General features: G+C 42.6%; 1 protein-coding gene across 3 annotated transcripts in view; it reads left to right on the forward strand.

Annotated features, from left to right (window-relative positions):
* The window catches only part of PUS7 (pseudouridine synthase 7), a 56,414-nt gene that overhangs the window by 21,392 nt on the left and 20,668 nt on the right, over positions 1 to 14,354 (forward strand). For all 3 annotated transcript variants that reach the window (XM_027574019.2, XM_027574021.2, XM_027574020.2), the window contains 2 exons: positions 1,398 to 1,509; positions 3,331 to 3,408. In XM_027574019.2, coding sequence (XP_027429820.1) covers positions 1,398 to 1,509; positions 3,331 to 3,408 — 190 coding nt within the window. The remainder of the gene's footprint in view (positions 1 to 1,397; positions 1,510 to 3,330; positions 3,409 to 14,354) is intronic.

Here is a 14,354-nt window from a genome sequence, read left to right on the forward strand (position 1 = left end):
AAAGCCAAAAATAATACTCTTATTCACGATTTTCTGAGCATGAGTTGTGAGGAATTCACATGAAGAGCCAAAGAAGTACTTGTAATATTTTTGTTTTCCAAGACAGAAGAGACTCACATTCATATTTATTCCTTCAGAAAGGAAAAGCAGTTAGCTGAGCATAGATGCTATGGCAGTTTTCCAAGGTGATTTATTGATTTGTTTGTTCTTTACATTGTAGCATAAATAACTGACCTATCAAGAGTGCTTTTTGCCTTGACAAAGCCAAGTGTACCAGCTACTTCAGTACCAGAAGTTTCTTATGTCTGTGAAGAGGACGGATTCATGAGTTCCTGCTAAGGATTATTTTAGGGACAAAGACAAAGGAACGTTTTTAAAAGAAGAAGATTCTAGGGATTCTATGAAGTATTTTTTCACAGTTTTTATTTCATGGAGTTACAGAAATAAGTGAATTAGATGTGTTCAGATAACAGTTGCAGCTTTGTGTTGCTCAAGACTCAGGAGTATCTTGTGCAGCATCTGGAAGTGGGGTTCTGGCTTACATATTTTTCCCAAAATATGTTGATTTTTCAGAATTAAAGTTTAAGTCCTAATTTTTTTTTTAATATATCTCTGGATTATAGTACAATTAAAATGTTCATTTAAAAGGACACTTTTTTAAAGGATCTCCAAAGCCCGGACATGTTGGTCAGATTCAGAAAGTTGAAGAACCAAAGTAACTGTAGTTCAGAAGTTCACATTGAAATTTGACATTTAACCTGGCTTAATTTTTAGAGTCTCCTTTTCCCCAAGAATAATGACCATTCTATTTTGAATGCGAGCTGCACTCTGTCAGGTAAACATTTGTAAACCACCCAGGATTAACTCAACTTTTGTGAAGGAAGCGACCTTTGGAAAACTTGAACCTGTCACTGAGGCAACTCCTCACAAGCTTTATCCCCATCCTTGCGGAGGCATCCAACCTGTATGTGTGACCAGCTTGGGATATGAGGCAAGGCTTACAGATTCCTTTTGGAGTGCTCCTTTCCTCTGGACCACATGTGTTCTAGAAAGCCAGTTACCCACCTACAAGACACGCGCTTGTGAAGTAAACGCACTGGGGAGTGGTGGACCCCTCTGTGTGAGGATTGCCTGTTAGTCTTACTCGTTTGTCACACAGCCTGCCTTTCAGCTTTTGATTGTGAATGTGGACAGATAATGTTGAGTCTCCAGTCGCAGGAAGTGTAATACCTGTAGTCCACACAGCTGTAACCACTTAACATGTATTTCTTGTCAGACTAGATTGGATTTCTCACTCAGATGTTCTCTAGCAAAAAATGACCTTGTAGGTTTCATAAGCTAAAGCTTAGATCACTTTTGTTATGGTCTATATAACATTTAATTTTTTTGTTTTTAAGATCCAAGAAAACATTCTTGGCCAAAATCTAGGGGAAGTTACTGCCACTTTGTACTGTACAAGGAAAACAAAGACACCATGGATGCTATTAATGTGCTGTCCAAATATTTACGGTTAGTATCTTGTTCTTGTGCTGACACAAAATAACACGGGAATTTATTTTTCTCTTTCTGTGCTAATGAAAAAGGAGCAGGGGGCGCCTGGGTGGCTCAGTCGTTAAGCGTCTGCCTTCGGCTCAGGTCATGGTCCCAGGGTCCTGGGATCGAGCCCTGCATCGGGCTCCCTGCTCAGCGGGAAACCTGTTTCTCCCTCTCCCACTTCCCATGCTTGTATTCCTGCTCTCGCTCTCTCTCTGTCAAATAAATAAATAAAATCTTTAAAAAAAAAATAGCGGGAAAATAGGCAAACGGATAGTAAATGTGCCCCCCAGTTTCCTTAGACAATAGGTGAATTAATTTTTTTTTTTTTACCTCCGTGCATATTGCTAGTGATTCAAGATGGAAATTCTATAAATGAATAGTTCACATGTTGGTCCATCCAGCTGAAAATAAAAATTAACTTGCTTCCTAGAAAGCCTACACTTGGATGTGTTTGCAGGGATTTGTTTAACTAGATTGTAAACTCTTAATTCTTGGAGATTGACTCGATTGAAAACTTGAGACCAGTAGGATTTCCTCCTGGGAATGCAGATAATGCAGTTTGAGTCTCTGAGGATGGGCCAGGTGCTGCAGAATTGTTTTTCAGTCATGGGTACAGGCACCGCAGCCAATCTGTGTGCCCTGGAAGTTTACTTTCTGATACATATTTAACCCAGTTTAAACATGGTGGACAGTGTGTCAGTTTGCTGGGGCTGCCCTAACAAAATATCACAGACTGGGAGGCTTCAATAACAGACACCGATTTTCTCACAGCTCTGGAGACTAGGAGTCCCAGTATCAAGGTGTTGGCAGGTTTGGGTTTTCTTCTGAGGCTTCTCTGTGGCTTATAGATGGCCACCTTCTCTCTGTGTCCTCCCGTGGTCTTCCCTCCGTGTTTGTCCGCGGAGTCTGTGTGTCTACATTTTCTCTTATTGGAACAGATCAGATAAGGGTCCACCCAGCAGCCTCATTCTAACTGAACCACGTCTTTAAAGGCCCTCTCCAAGTGCAGCTACATTCTGAGGTACGGAGGGTCAGGGTTAGTAGGGCCATATTTCAGCCAGTAGTGTGCAGTATTCTGTAAGGGTCATTTTATTTGACTCTAGTTGCTAGCTCTCTGGGAGAGAGTCGGCGGGGCCTGTCTGTACCTGATCCTGGGAGGATAGACCACTGAGGAGGGACTTCCTCTGAGCTCTGCAGTTGGGGAGCGCTCAGAGTTCAAGAAATTTGTCCTGTCATTTTCCTTTTCATGTGGAGCAGTTTCTATAAAATAATTCTTCGTTAACTAGCTTACTTAGATCTTTGTATCAAAACTATTCAGATCCCTATTTTAGTATTTGGCTTTTTTTATGCAAAGAAATAGCCTGTATTTATGGAAACTTGACATTTTTAACTTTTTAAAAACTGAAGATAATAAAATTTTGAGAGTGGTCCATTATATATACAGAATGAATTTCTCTTTACCTTCACTTTCATGTCATCTAGCGAATGGCCTATGATCGATAGGAAGTACGTTGTTTCCTTTTTGGTTACTGGCTAGCCAAGTCTTCCAATGGCAGGTTTTTCACTCATAGCCACAAACATTCTAAGTCAAGCCCTGCTAAGAAGGTTGCTGTCCAGGGATCGTTTACTTCCTTAGCTTGGCATATTATGTTTTCCTGGGTACATTTTTAAATCAAGTTTTCCTTACTCTGCTCCCATTCTGTTATGATTTTATTTACTTTGAACCTTAAAGCATGAGAAATACAATTTCCTAATGGTGTGCAACTTCATATGGTTTTGTTTTTGTCTTACCAGAGTCAAACCAAACATATTCTCCTACATGGGAACCAAAGATAAAAGGGCCATAACTGTTCAAGAGATTGCTGTTCTCAAGTAAGTACCGAGTACATGTCGGAATTTGTTCACAAAAACCCTAGCACCACCTTCCACGGTTCTTAGATTTGCTGTGGGGTTTATCTCTTCCCTCTTTTTTTTTTTCCTTTGAGATTTTTATTTATTAGAGAGTGTAGGGAGGGGGGAGCAGAGGGAGAGGCACAAGCAGACTCCACACTGAGCGCAAGTGACTTCATGACCCTGAGATCATGACCTGAACTGAAATCAAGAGTCGGATGCTTAACTGAGCCACCCATACGGCCCTGTCTCTTCTCTCTTTAAATGGTACCTCTGCCTATTCAAAAAACAATTTTTTTTCTTCTTGCATATCTGTATTTCCTAATGTTTTTTGGAGCAAACAGGTATTGTTTGTGTGATTTTTAAAGGACTTTTGTGGTAGAGCCAGGAGAATAAGTGCTTCCTTCTCTCTGTCCTTTTTTGTTCATTCATTATTAAATATAAGTTATTTAAAATTTAATTACAAAACAGTGAATGAGCTCTTTTGTTACACACTGGGGTTATACAGATGAAAAGATGGTCTGTGCATTTGAAGCAATTATAATTTAATGGAGCAGACAGACAAGTAAATGAGAGCTTATCACACAGTGACATAAATGCTAAAATATAGGTATGCTGGGGGAATTAGGGCAGGCCAGGGAAGGGTTTCACAGAAAATAGGATGCTGGAGTTTTAATCTAATCAAGGCCTCTCTGCCTTCACCAACAGCAATTTGGAATGGATAATTCCTTGTTGTGGGGGCCATCCTGTGCCATTGTAGGGCATTTAGCAGCAGCCCTGGGCTCTACCCACTAGATGTCAGTAACATCCCCCCCTTAGCCTTCCACCTTCCAGTTGTGACAACCAAAAATGTCTCCACACTTTGCCAAATGTCCTTTGAAGGGCAAAATCTCCTATGGTTGAGAACCACTGGTCTAGATTCTGGAAGCACAAGTAGGAGTTTCCTAGGGCTATGGAGGGTCTAGGGTTGCTTGTTTGAACCAAGAAAATACCTCGTGAAAAGATGCTGGAAAGGAGTTGGGGAGCACAGCATATTTGGTACCTGGCAGGTACTTTAGTCTTGTGGGAGCTAGCAAGAAATCAGGATCCTCGGGCCCTGTAGGTCATGGTGAGGATCTTGGACTTGACCATGATCTAAAACAGACGGGGTTGTGCAGAGAGGCAGGAGTAGGGGTTGTGACTGGAGTAGGTGGGTGACCGTGGAGATTGGGGCTGCTGCTGTGTCCTGGGGGCTCTGAACCTACAAGGTTTAGTGAAAGGAAGGGGAAAAGATGAATTTATAGCCTCGTGAAGTCAGACAAATTCAGGCTTTCGTCTTCTGTGTGTACACACACCCCCACCCCCCCCACCCCCACCCCCCCACTCCCCCACCCCCCAGGTAAGGAGTGGTGGGAGGGAGAAATAAAGGGGCTGGAGGAAACTTCTCAGGGTTATGCGTATGTTCGTTATCTTGAATATAGTGATGGTTTCATGGGCTTACTCTCATGGTAAATCTTGTATGTTTTTTTAAGATTTTATTTATTATTTGTCAGAGAGAGAGAGAGAGAGAGCACACAAACAGGGGGAGCAGCAGGCAGAGGGAGAGGGAGAAGCAGGCTTCCCGCTGAGCAGGGAGCCCGACGTGGGGCTCGATCCCAGGACCCTGGGATCATGACCTGAGCCGAAGGCAGACATTTTACCATCTGAGCCACCCGGGCACCTCAAATCTTGTACATTTTGAATATGTACAGTTTACCGCATGTTAATTATACTGTAATGGCAAATGAAGTCATCTGTGCTTGCTGTCCCCACTTAAATACATATATTTAAATACATATGCTTATCTTTTCATAAAGAATCTGAGGTGGCCTCTCTTTACCCCACAATCCCCTATAGTTTGCTTCTTTCCCACGACTATTCTGATTCACTTGAAATGGTGTCGGGATTAAGCATCTGGTTGCATCCTAATGGATTTTCCAGCCCTTTTCCTCTTTGACCTTCGGGAGGTATGTTGTGTCATGAAAGCAGAGTAAGGACATCTCTCCGTGACTCCATTAACAGTGTGTGTGAATGTGTTTGAAAGAGAGCGGCAGGAGACCCCTGAAGATGTTCCTACACGGTGGCCTGTTCTTTTTCTTCCCGTGTTGCACAAAATGAGTCATCTGCTGAGAGCAGTGGGGTGGGGCAGGAGTGGGGAAGGGAACTTGAAAAGAGTGTGAAGATTTGAAATCACCTCTGCGGGTAGTGAGGCCAGTGGGCTAGCCAGAAACTCTGAAGGGTTAGGAGGAACAGCAGTGGCTCAAGGGTTCAGGTGTTTCCATCCTCTGTTTCCATCCTTCCTTTCACCTCTAAAATATCGTTGTAGTCAACTCCTGTGCTTTCTGGCTGGTTCTGCAATCTTTTTCACCCAAATTTAAAAATAAGTTAAAAAAAAATAGTAAGTTCGGGAGCACCTGGCTGGCTAAGTCAGTAGAGCGTGTGACTCTTGATCTCCGGATTGTGAGTTTGAGCCCCGGGCTGGGTGTGGAGATTATGTAAAAACATCTTTTTAAAATTAAATAAGTCAGTTTTATTTTCTTCACAGAAGGGACGAGGTGGAAAATGAAAGTTCTGCCATAATTGTACTCCCTCAGAGATTGCCTTGTTCACAGCTTGGTATATTTTTTGTGGGGGATTCTTTTTTCCTTGTGAGCCAAAATATTTATATAAAATGCAAAAGATATTTAAAATATGGTGAATCGTAATTTCTGGACTGTTACTGTATTTTTGGATGTTGACATTGTTTCCCATTTCTTGCTATTATAAACAATTCCATGACAGACATATTGGTAGCTAAATCTTGGCATACGTCTGTGAAAACTTCATTAAGATAAACTTAGCAGAGAGGGGCGCCTGGGTGGCTCAGTCGTTAAGCATCTGCCTTCGGCTCAGGTCATGATCCCAGGGTTCTGGGATCGAGCCCTGCATCGGGCTCCCTGCTCAGTAGGGACCCTGCTTCTCCCTCTCCCTCTGCCTGCCCCTCGCCCTGTTTGTGCACTTTCTCTCTGTCAAATAAGTAAAATCTTAAAAAAAAAAAAAAAAAAAAAAAGATAAACTTAGCAGTGGAATTCTGACTTAAAGGGAATGTGAAATTCTAGGTTTTAGGCTTTTGATAGCAAAGCCTAGTTGTCCTGTGGAAAGATGGTGCCATTTGTCACCTTTATTCTACTTCCCCAGAATCCTCCCTACTTAACAGGTGTTACAGGTTTTTTTTTTTTAAATCCTTTGCTAATTTGAGGGTCAAAAAATGGCATCTCATTATTTTATATTGCATTATATGATGTGAAGTCTTTGAATATTTGGAGTGAAGGTATTTCTCTCTCTTCTTGGTCAGCCACCAGGTGTCATACTTGATCACAGTGCTGCTCTGTCTTCATAGCCCTTTGCTGCTTTTCTCATCTTCCTGTTGACTTCGTAAGAAACTATATTAGACCCCTAAGTGTTGGCCTTTGGAAAGCACATAGCACTTATCTCGCGGATGCAGGCGACACCCTTCGTTTACTTAATGGATACACTGGGCCGGGCAGGTTGGCCTTTCCCGTGAGAACGGGTACACAGGATAAACCCACTCTGCCACACCGGAGTTTTAATTATTGCTGAATCGCTCATTCGGGATAAGCAGCATTTCTTTCGGCTTTGTGTAACTCTCCAGCCACCTCGTAATTTTAACAGGATCTCCAGCAGGAACAGCCTCATTCAGAATGATTTGTTTCTTTTCCTGCCTCTTCCTGCCAGTCTCCTTTCTGAGCCTGGGCCAGTGTTTCACTGGCTTTGTTGATAAAGGCTTTTTGTGCAACGTGTTGCTTAGGTTGGCTCCTGATGTTTAAAAGTGAGATTTTTAGTAGTCCCAAGTTAGTCACAGAATTCGCTGTGAATTTACAACTGTAGAGCTCTATCTAAGATCATCAGAATTAAAACTGTGAACAGTATCATGAAGATACTGTCAACACCATTCCACCTCTGCTCAGGGAGCACCCATCCTATACGAATGAGTATACCTCTTGCTTTCTGCTGTGCCAGTGGGATTCAGAAATACATGTCTGTTAGGTATTCAAGAAGAGGCGACAGAATATGCTTCAGCCATACAAAGGAATGAAGTACTGATACATATTACAATATGGATGAATCTTTTTTTTTTAAGATTTATTTATTCGAGAGAGAGAGCAAGCATGAGTAGGGGGAAGGGGCAGAGGGAGAGACTGACTCCCCGCTGAGCAGGAAGCCCAAAGCGGGGCTCAATCCCAGGACCCTGGGATCATGACCTGAGCTGAAGGTAGATGCTTAACCGACTGAACCACCCAGGCGCCCAACATGGATAAATCTTAAAAACTTGAGGCTAAGTAAAAGAAGTCAGACACAAAAGGCCGTACGATTACATTTATATGAAATGTCCATAATAGGGAAATGTTTAGAGATAGAATAGATAAGTGGTTGCCAGGGGCTGCAGGGGGAGGGAATGGGGTTAATACGTGTAGGGTTTCTTTTGGGGTGATGGAAGTGTTCTGGGATTAGATAGTGGTAACAGTTGTACAACATTGTGAAGATACTAAAAACCACTGAATTGTATACTTTATAATGGTTAAAGTGATAAATTTTAGGTTATATTAATTTTATCTCAAAAAAAAAAAGAAAACAACAAAGCTGTCAGGTACTTCCATGGCTATCAGAGAATATTCTCCAGACTCTCTTCAGAGCTGCCAAGTTGCCTGATTACTTTTTTCCTTTTGACTTAAATATTCTGTTCCTCCTGATCCTCTGCTTCCTGGATTCTTTGGGATATAATTCCTGGATTAATTTCTGCCCTGTGGTTCCATCACTGTCTGCATACATATGCAGATAAGGACCTGGTGCCCTTTTCTCCCGGACCTGCTGCCTCTGACAGCTGGCCCAAGGCTGAACTAGACCTGCTTTATGCTGTTTGGTCCTCGGATTGGACATGGTGAGGGAGGGTAATGGAGTAGGAGCTCTGCCCATTTCCCAACTTCTCTGGCTAGCTTCCTACATTTTGTATTAATTAATGGGGCAATGGCAGATTTTTTTTTTTTTCTCAAGAAATTTGGTCAGGCTGCTTTTGCACATATTGAGCTAGGAAACAAACTGATTGATATGCAGCGAAGAGATGATTGAATGTCTTCATAAAGTACAGGGAAATTTTCAGCGAAAAAGAGAGTTCCATGAGATGAATTGGCAAGCTGGTATTATATAGATGAATTTTAAACAATTTATTTAACTCAGTAGACAGCATGTTTTTAACTAAGGAGTAAGATAAACTTTGCCCGTCAGTTTTTCAGAGACTGCCCACACCTGTGTGGGGCGGCTTCCATGATGAGCTACTTTGGGTGGATAGACCAGGCACTTTGGGCAGAGCTTGGCCTTTCGTGCCGGCCCTGGGGCCCTTGCTCCACATCCAGGCACACACCCACCCCCAGCGCCTGCATTTCCAGGCCAAAGCTGGAGCACGGCTCCTGACAGCAGGAATGAGCTCAAGGACTAGTGCTGAAAAACAGTCTAGAGCGTAAAGTGTATTGTTCCACAAGGTGAAGCACAAACACCCTGTGTTGTAGTAGTTCTCAGAGTAGACGTCTTTTCAGAAGAAATCTGAATTTAGAGAAAGTTAAAACCACCTTATGCACAATGATGTACCACGCAGCATTATTTGTGATTTTGAAAAATTATGAATGACCCAAATGGCCCAAATTGGAGAATCTTAAATAAGATGGTTAAATAAGTTTCAATTGGTGCATTGCTTTCAACCATGTTAGATTCTTTTTTTTTTAATAAGATTTTACTTATTTGACAGAGAGCACAAGCAGGGGGACGGTGAGAGGGAGAGGGAGAAGCAGACTCCCTGCTGAGCAGAGAACCCGACGAGGGGCCCAATTCCAGGACCCCAAGATCATGACCTGAGCTGAAGGCAGACGTTCAACTGACTGAGCCACCCAGGTGCACCATATTAGATTATTTCTAATTAAAAAACAAAAACAAAAAAAACCCTTTCTACTAAAGTAGAGATGCAAGTTGTCATAACAATATAAAAATATTGGAGCATGACAAAATATGAAAATCTCAAATGAAAAGCCAATGTTCTATTTATTGGGAAAATACCAGAAACATTTCATTTAGAGTCAGGAACAAAATAAATAAAGATGACCATACTGTTACCAATATTTTTTTTGTTGTTCTGGACAGACTGTAATGCAAACAAACAAAATTAAGAAGAGGCACCTGGCTGGCTCAATCAGTAGAATACGTGACTCTTGATCTCGGACTTGTGAGTTCGAGCCCCACATTAGGTGTAGAGATTACTTTAAAAAAAAAAAAATTTAAAAAAAATTTTTTTTAAGAAATAAGTGTAAAAATTAGAAAGGAGATGGCCAAATTGTAGTTTTTATCATTGATGATTATTTCTACTCAAAAGAGTTGACTGAAAGTTATACAAGATAGGTGTTCCTGGGTGGCTCAGTTAGTTAAGCTTCTGCCTTCGGCTCAGGTCATGATCCCAGGGTCCTGGGATCGAGCCCCACGTCGGGCTCCCTGCTCAGTGAGGAGTCTGCTTCTCCCTCTTCCTCTGTCTGCTGCTCCCCTTGCTTATTCTCTGTCTCCGTCTCTCTGTCAAATAGATAAAATCTTAAAAAAAAAATTCTGGAAAAAGTCACTAACAAAGGGGGACTAACCTCAGTATATATTAAAGCATATTATAGAAATATCACAGTTTAAGCAATTTGATCTTGGCACATAAATCGGTAGAACAGAGTAATTAGAGACCTGGATCCATCCACAGATTTAGAATGTATTCAAAGTAGTACGTAAAATCAGAAAAAAAGGGGCACCTGGGTGGCTCAGTTGTTAAGTGTCTGCCTTTGGCTCAGGTCATGGTCCCAGGGTCCTGGGGTCAAGCCCCGCATCGGGCTCCCTGCTCAATGGGGAGCCTGCTTTTCCAACTCCCTCTGCCCCTGCTTGTGTTCCCTCTCTCGCTCTGTCTCTCTCTGTCAAATACATAAAATCTTTAAAAAAAATAAAATCAGAGAAAAAAGATGGTTGAGCCAATGAATGTTGTTGAGATAACTGAAAAACCATCTGAAAGAAAAAAAAATTGGCTCCTTACGTCAGTTCCCCATTCTAAATAAATTCCAGGTGAATCAAAAATTTAAACGTTAAAAAAAAACACTGTATGGGGCGCCTGGGTGGCTCAGTCGTTAAGCGTCTGCCTTCGGCTCAGGTCATGATCCCAGAGTCCTGGGATCGAGCCCCGCATCGGGCTCCCTGCTCCGTGGGAAGCCTGCTTCTCCCTCTCCCACTCCCACTGCTTGTATTCCCTCTCTCGCTGTCTCTCTCTCTCTCTGTCAATTAAATAAGTAAAATCTTAAAAAAAAAAAACACTGTATGAAAGAATCCGTGCTGACGTTTTTGTATGTCTCCCCTGAGTGGGTAAAGTGGCAGTGCTTTGCCAGATTTTCCCCCCCTGCACAAAGAAAACTTTCGTTTGAAGCAAAGAAGATCACCGGGAGAGGCTTGCAAAGCTGGTCAAAGACCAGCACCAGCCGCAGTGCCACTGCACACGATACCGATAGGTAAATATTTATTTTTTTGTAGCCAGGTCCTTGGTGTAGTTTTTATAGTCCACGGTCTGCTTTTTTAAAAGGCCGTAAAGCAGAAAGGCACGTGTGACCCCGTTAATCTAAAATGTGGAGCCCACGCCACTGAGTAGCTAGCTGTTGACACGGTTGCCAGTTTGTGTGTGAAAAACACTCTCCCGCTTCTTTCCTTCACCTCCTTGTTGCTTAGGATGAGGAGACTCCATGATTTAAAGCCAGGGGCGAGAGCAGGAAGACCTTCCCGAGTCAGCATGACCTGTTCCGTGTCCCCCTCCTTTGTAAGTGCCCCACGTCTGGCATCAGAGGTGGACTGGGAAAGGAGAGACAGAAGCTCCCACTCAGAGCCCCTGGAACAGCAGTGCCCGGAGGTCTTTTATTTTTCTCCACAACCGACGTAAACTTAGAAAACCCCAGTAGTGAAGATTGGTGTGTTGGTGAACGCACAGAGGCTAGCACTGCTCTAAATGAGGTGTGATAAAAAAAAAGTAATCACTACTGTAAGCCAAAAGGAAACAACAGAAAAGTGCCCTTTTTACCTGAAAACAAAACAAAACAATAAAACTGTAAAAGTACTCTATTTACATTTGGGAAACTTAAAAAAAAAATCATTTCTGGCTAGGGATACCCTTTCTGAGTATGCCTTAAACCTCAGAACTATTCTTTTTTTTTTTTTTTTTTTTTTTTTTTAACAGGGAGAGACACAGCGAGAGAGGGAACACAAGCAGGGGAGCGGGAGACGGAGAAGCAGGCTTCCCCCAGAGCAGGGAGCCCGACGACATGGGGCTTGATCCCAGGACCCGAACTGAAAGCAAATGCTTAACCGACTGAGCCACTCAGGCAACCCTAAATCCCAGAACTATTAAAAAAAAAAAAAAAAGATTCATGAACATAACTAAAATTTTACTCTATATTCCTTACTTACAAAAGAATGCCACCTAAGGCAGAAGGAATGGTAGATAGAGACACTCACATTAACGCTAGTTTTTGCTTGAAGTAGTAAGACTCCTAGGTACCTGAACAGGCAGATGAAGGACCATGGGAATAGGGTAATCCACCCAAGAGGAAAGGTCCCTTTACAGTAGAAAAGCCTAACTCCTCCCATCCCAACGCAGTGATTAAATTTATCACCATCAGTGACGGACAAACTGAACATTACTGCCTTTTGCTGGGATACGCTGAAAAGGCCATTGCATCACTTAAGAAATGTGTTTATCTAAGTCTAATCCCGAGGAAACAATCATCAGATCCGAATGTAAAGGCACGGTGGGAAACGGCTGGCCTGGATTCTGCTAAAAGTCAGATACCAATAGAAAGCAGAGGCTGGGCCGAGCCAAGCAGCTTAGTGGACGCTAACTGGATGTCACAACGGCAGTATGTGGTCCTCAGTTAGAGCCTGAATTCAGGGAGCTTAAAATGTTGTTATTGGGTGATGGGGTGAGTGTGGATGTGGACCGCCTGTCAGTAGTGTCGAATTCATGTGAGGCTTCCTGAGGGTGACCCGCTTGGGTAGGGGTCTAGGAGACACGGGGGCCACCAGGGGTAAGGTGTGATGTCTGCAGCTCACTCAGAATTGTTCAGTGAAGTATTTAGATTTCACATTTGTGTCTGTGTGTATGCATGTGTGCATGTGTGTGTAATGTGTGGGTGTTCATAGATTAGAAAGAGATATATAGAGTCGGGGGGGGGTGGGAGTTAACAATTGGTAAATCTCCTGGAAAGTATAAGGTACAGTGTTGCCATTTTTCTCCAGTTCTGAATTTTTTTTAATATAACAGGTGGAGGGAAATTTTCTAAGGTATAAACTACTATAAATAAACCAAACTCAGGGCACCTGGGTGGCTCAGTTAAGTGTCTGCCTTTGGCTCAGGTCATGATCCCAGGGTCCTGGAATTGAGCCCCGCATCAGGCTCCCTGCTCAGCTCTCCCCCCAGCTCATGCTCTCTCTCTCTCTCTCTCAAATAAATAAAGTCTTTTAAAAAAAAATAAATAAATGGGGCGCCTGGGTGGCTCAGTCATTAAGCGTCTGCCTATGGCTCAGGTCATGATCCCAGGGTCCTGGGATCGAGCCCCGCATCAGGCTCCCTGCTCCAGGGGAAGCCTGTTTCTCCCTCTCCCGCTCCCCCTGCTTGTGTTCCCTCTCTAGCTGTGTTTTTCTCTGTCAAAATCTTTAAAAAATAAATAAATAATCTAAACTCACAAAATGGGAGATAATATTTGCAAACTGTGGGAAAGGACAGATTTCCTTATTCTGTGAAAACATTAAGAAAAATAATAACAATCCAAAATAGGTAAAAAATAGGTAACAGGAGAAACAGGCAGTTCACAGCCAACATCTGTAGAAATGTTTAACCTCACAATAGGAAGTGTGCAAATAAAAACCAAGGAAATAGCATTTTTAATGGTCTGGCAGACCTAAGAAAGGTTTATAATAGGCTATGGCAGGAGACACAGGGATGAGGCAATAGGCACTTACGGGTTGATGGTGTGAGCATAAATTGGTAACACTTTTGGAGGGCAGTAGGCAGTAAAATTTAAAATCCACACCTCCCACGGCTAGGGATTTATTCCAAGCATGCACCTGTATAGATGCACAAAGAAGTATGTGCAAGGGTGTTTGCTTTAGACTTGTTTGTGACAGCAAAAGATTAGCAATTTAAATGTCCATCAAAGAGGGTCAGATAAAGGATTATATACGCACGACAGCAGCCATCCCATGCGGCTGGACAAAGAATGCGGCAGCCTCAGAAGTCTGTGTGGATAACGCAAATCTCGGATATGCATTTTTACGTGGAAAACAAAATGCTGGTGCTTCTGGGTGGCTCGATTAAGCATCTGACACTTGATTTAGGCTCAGGTCATGATCTCCTGGTCTGGAGATCGAGCCCACACATCGGGCTCCACACTGAGCAGGGAGTCTGCTTCCCCTCTCCCTTGGCCCCTTACCCTGCTCACTCTCTCTCGCTCGCTTGCTCGCTCGCTCTCTAAAAATCTTATTAAAAAAAAAGGCAAGATGCTGAACAATTTATAATGTAACAAAAGAGGGGGAGGATCTGGGTGCTAGTTACATGGTTGTGTTCACTTGGTGAAAATTCGTCAAGCAGAACACTTAGGAGTTGTGTATTTTTCCATATAAACAACATATAAAGAACTTACCAAAAAATTCCTTAAAGGGAGGAGACTGTAGGTACATATATGCTTCTATATACAAAAATTGTTTCTGGAAGGATGCACAAGAAACTGTTAACATGGGTTGCAGGTGGGGAGAGGTGTCAAGGGATAGAGATAGGACATAGGTTTTTCAGTTCTGAGTTTGTT

Source organism: Zalophus californianus, chromosome 12 (genome assembly GCF_009762305.2).
Source record: "Zalophus californianus isolate mZalCal1 chromosome 12, mZalCal1.pri.v2, whole genome shotgun sequence".
Classification (NCBI taxonomy): domain Eukaryota; kingdom Metazoa; phylum Chordata; class Mammalia; order Carnivora; family Otariidae; genus Zalophus; species Zalophus californianus.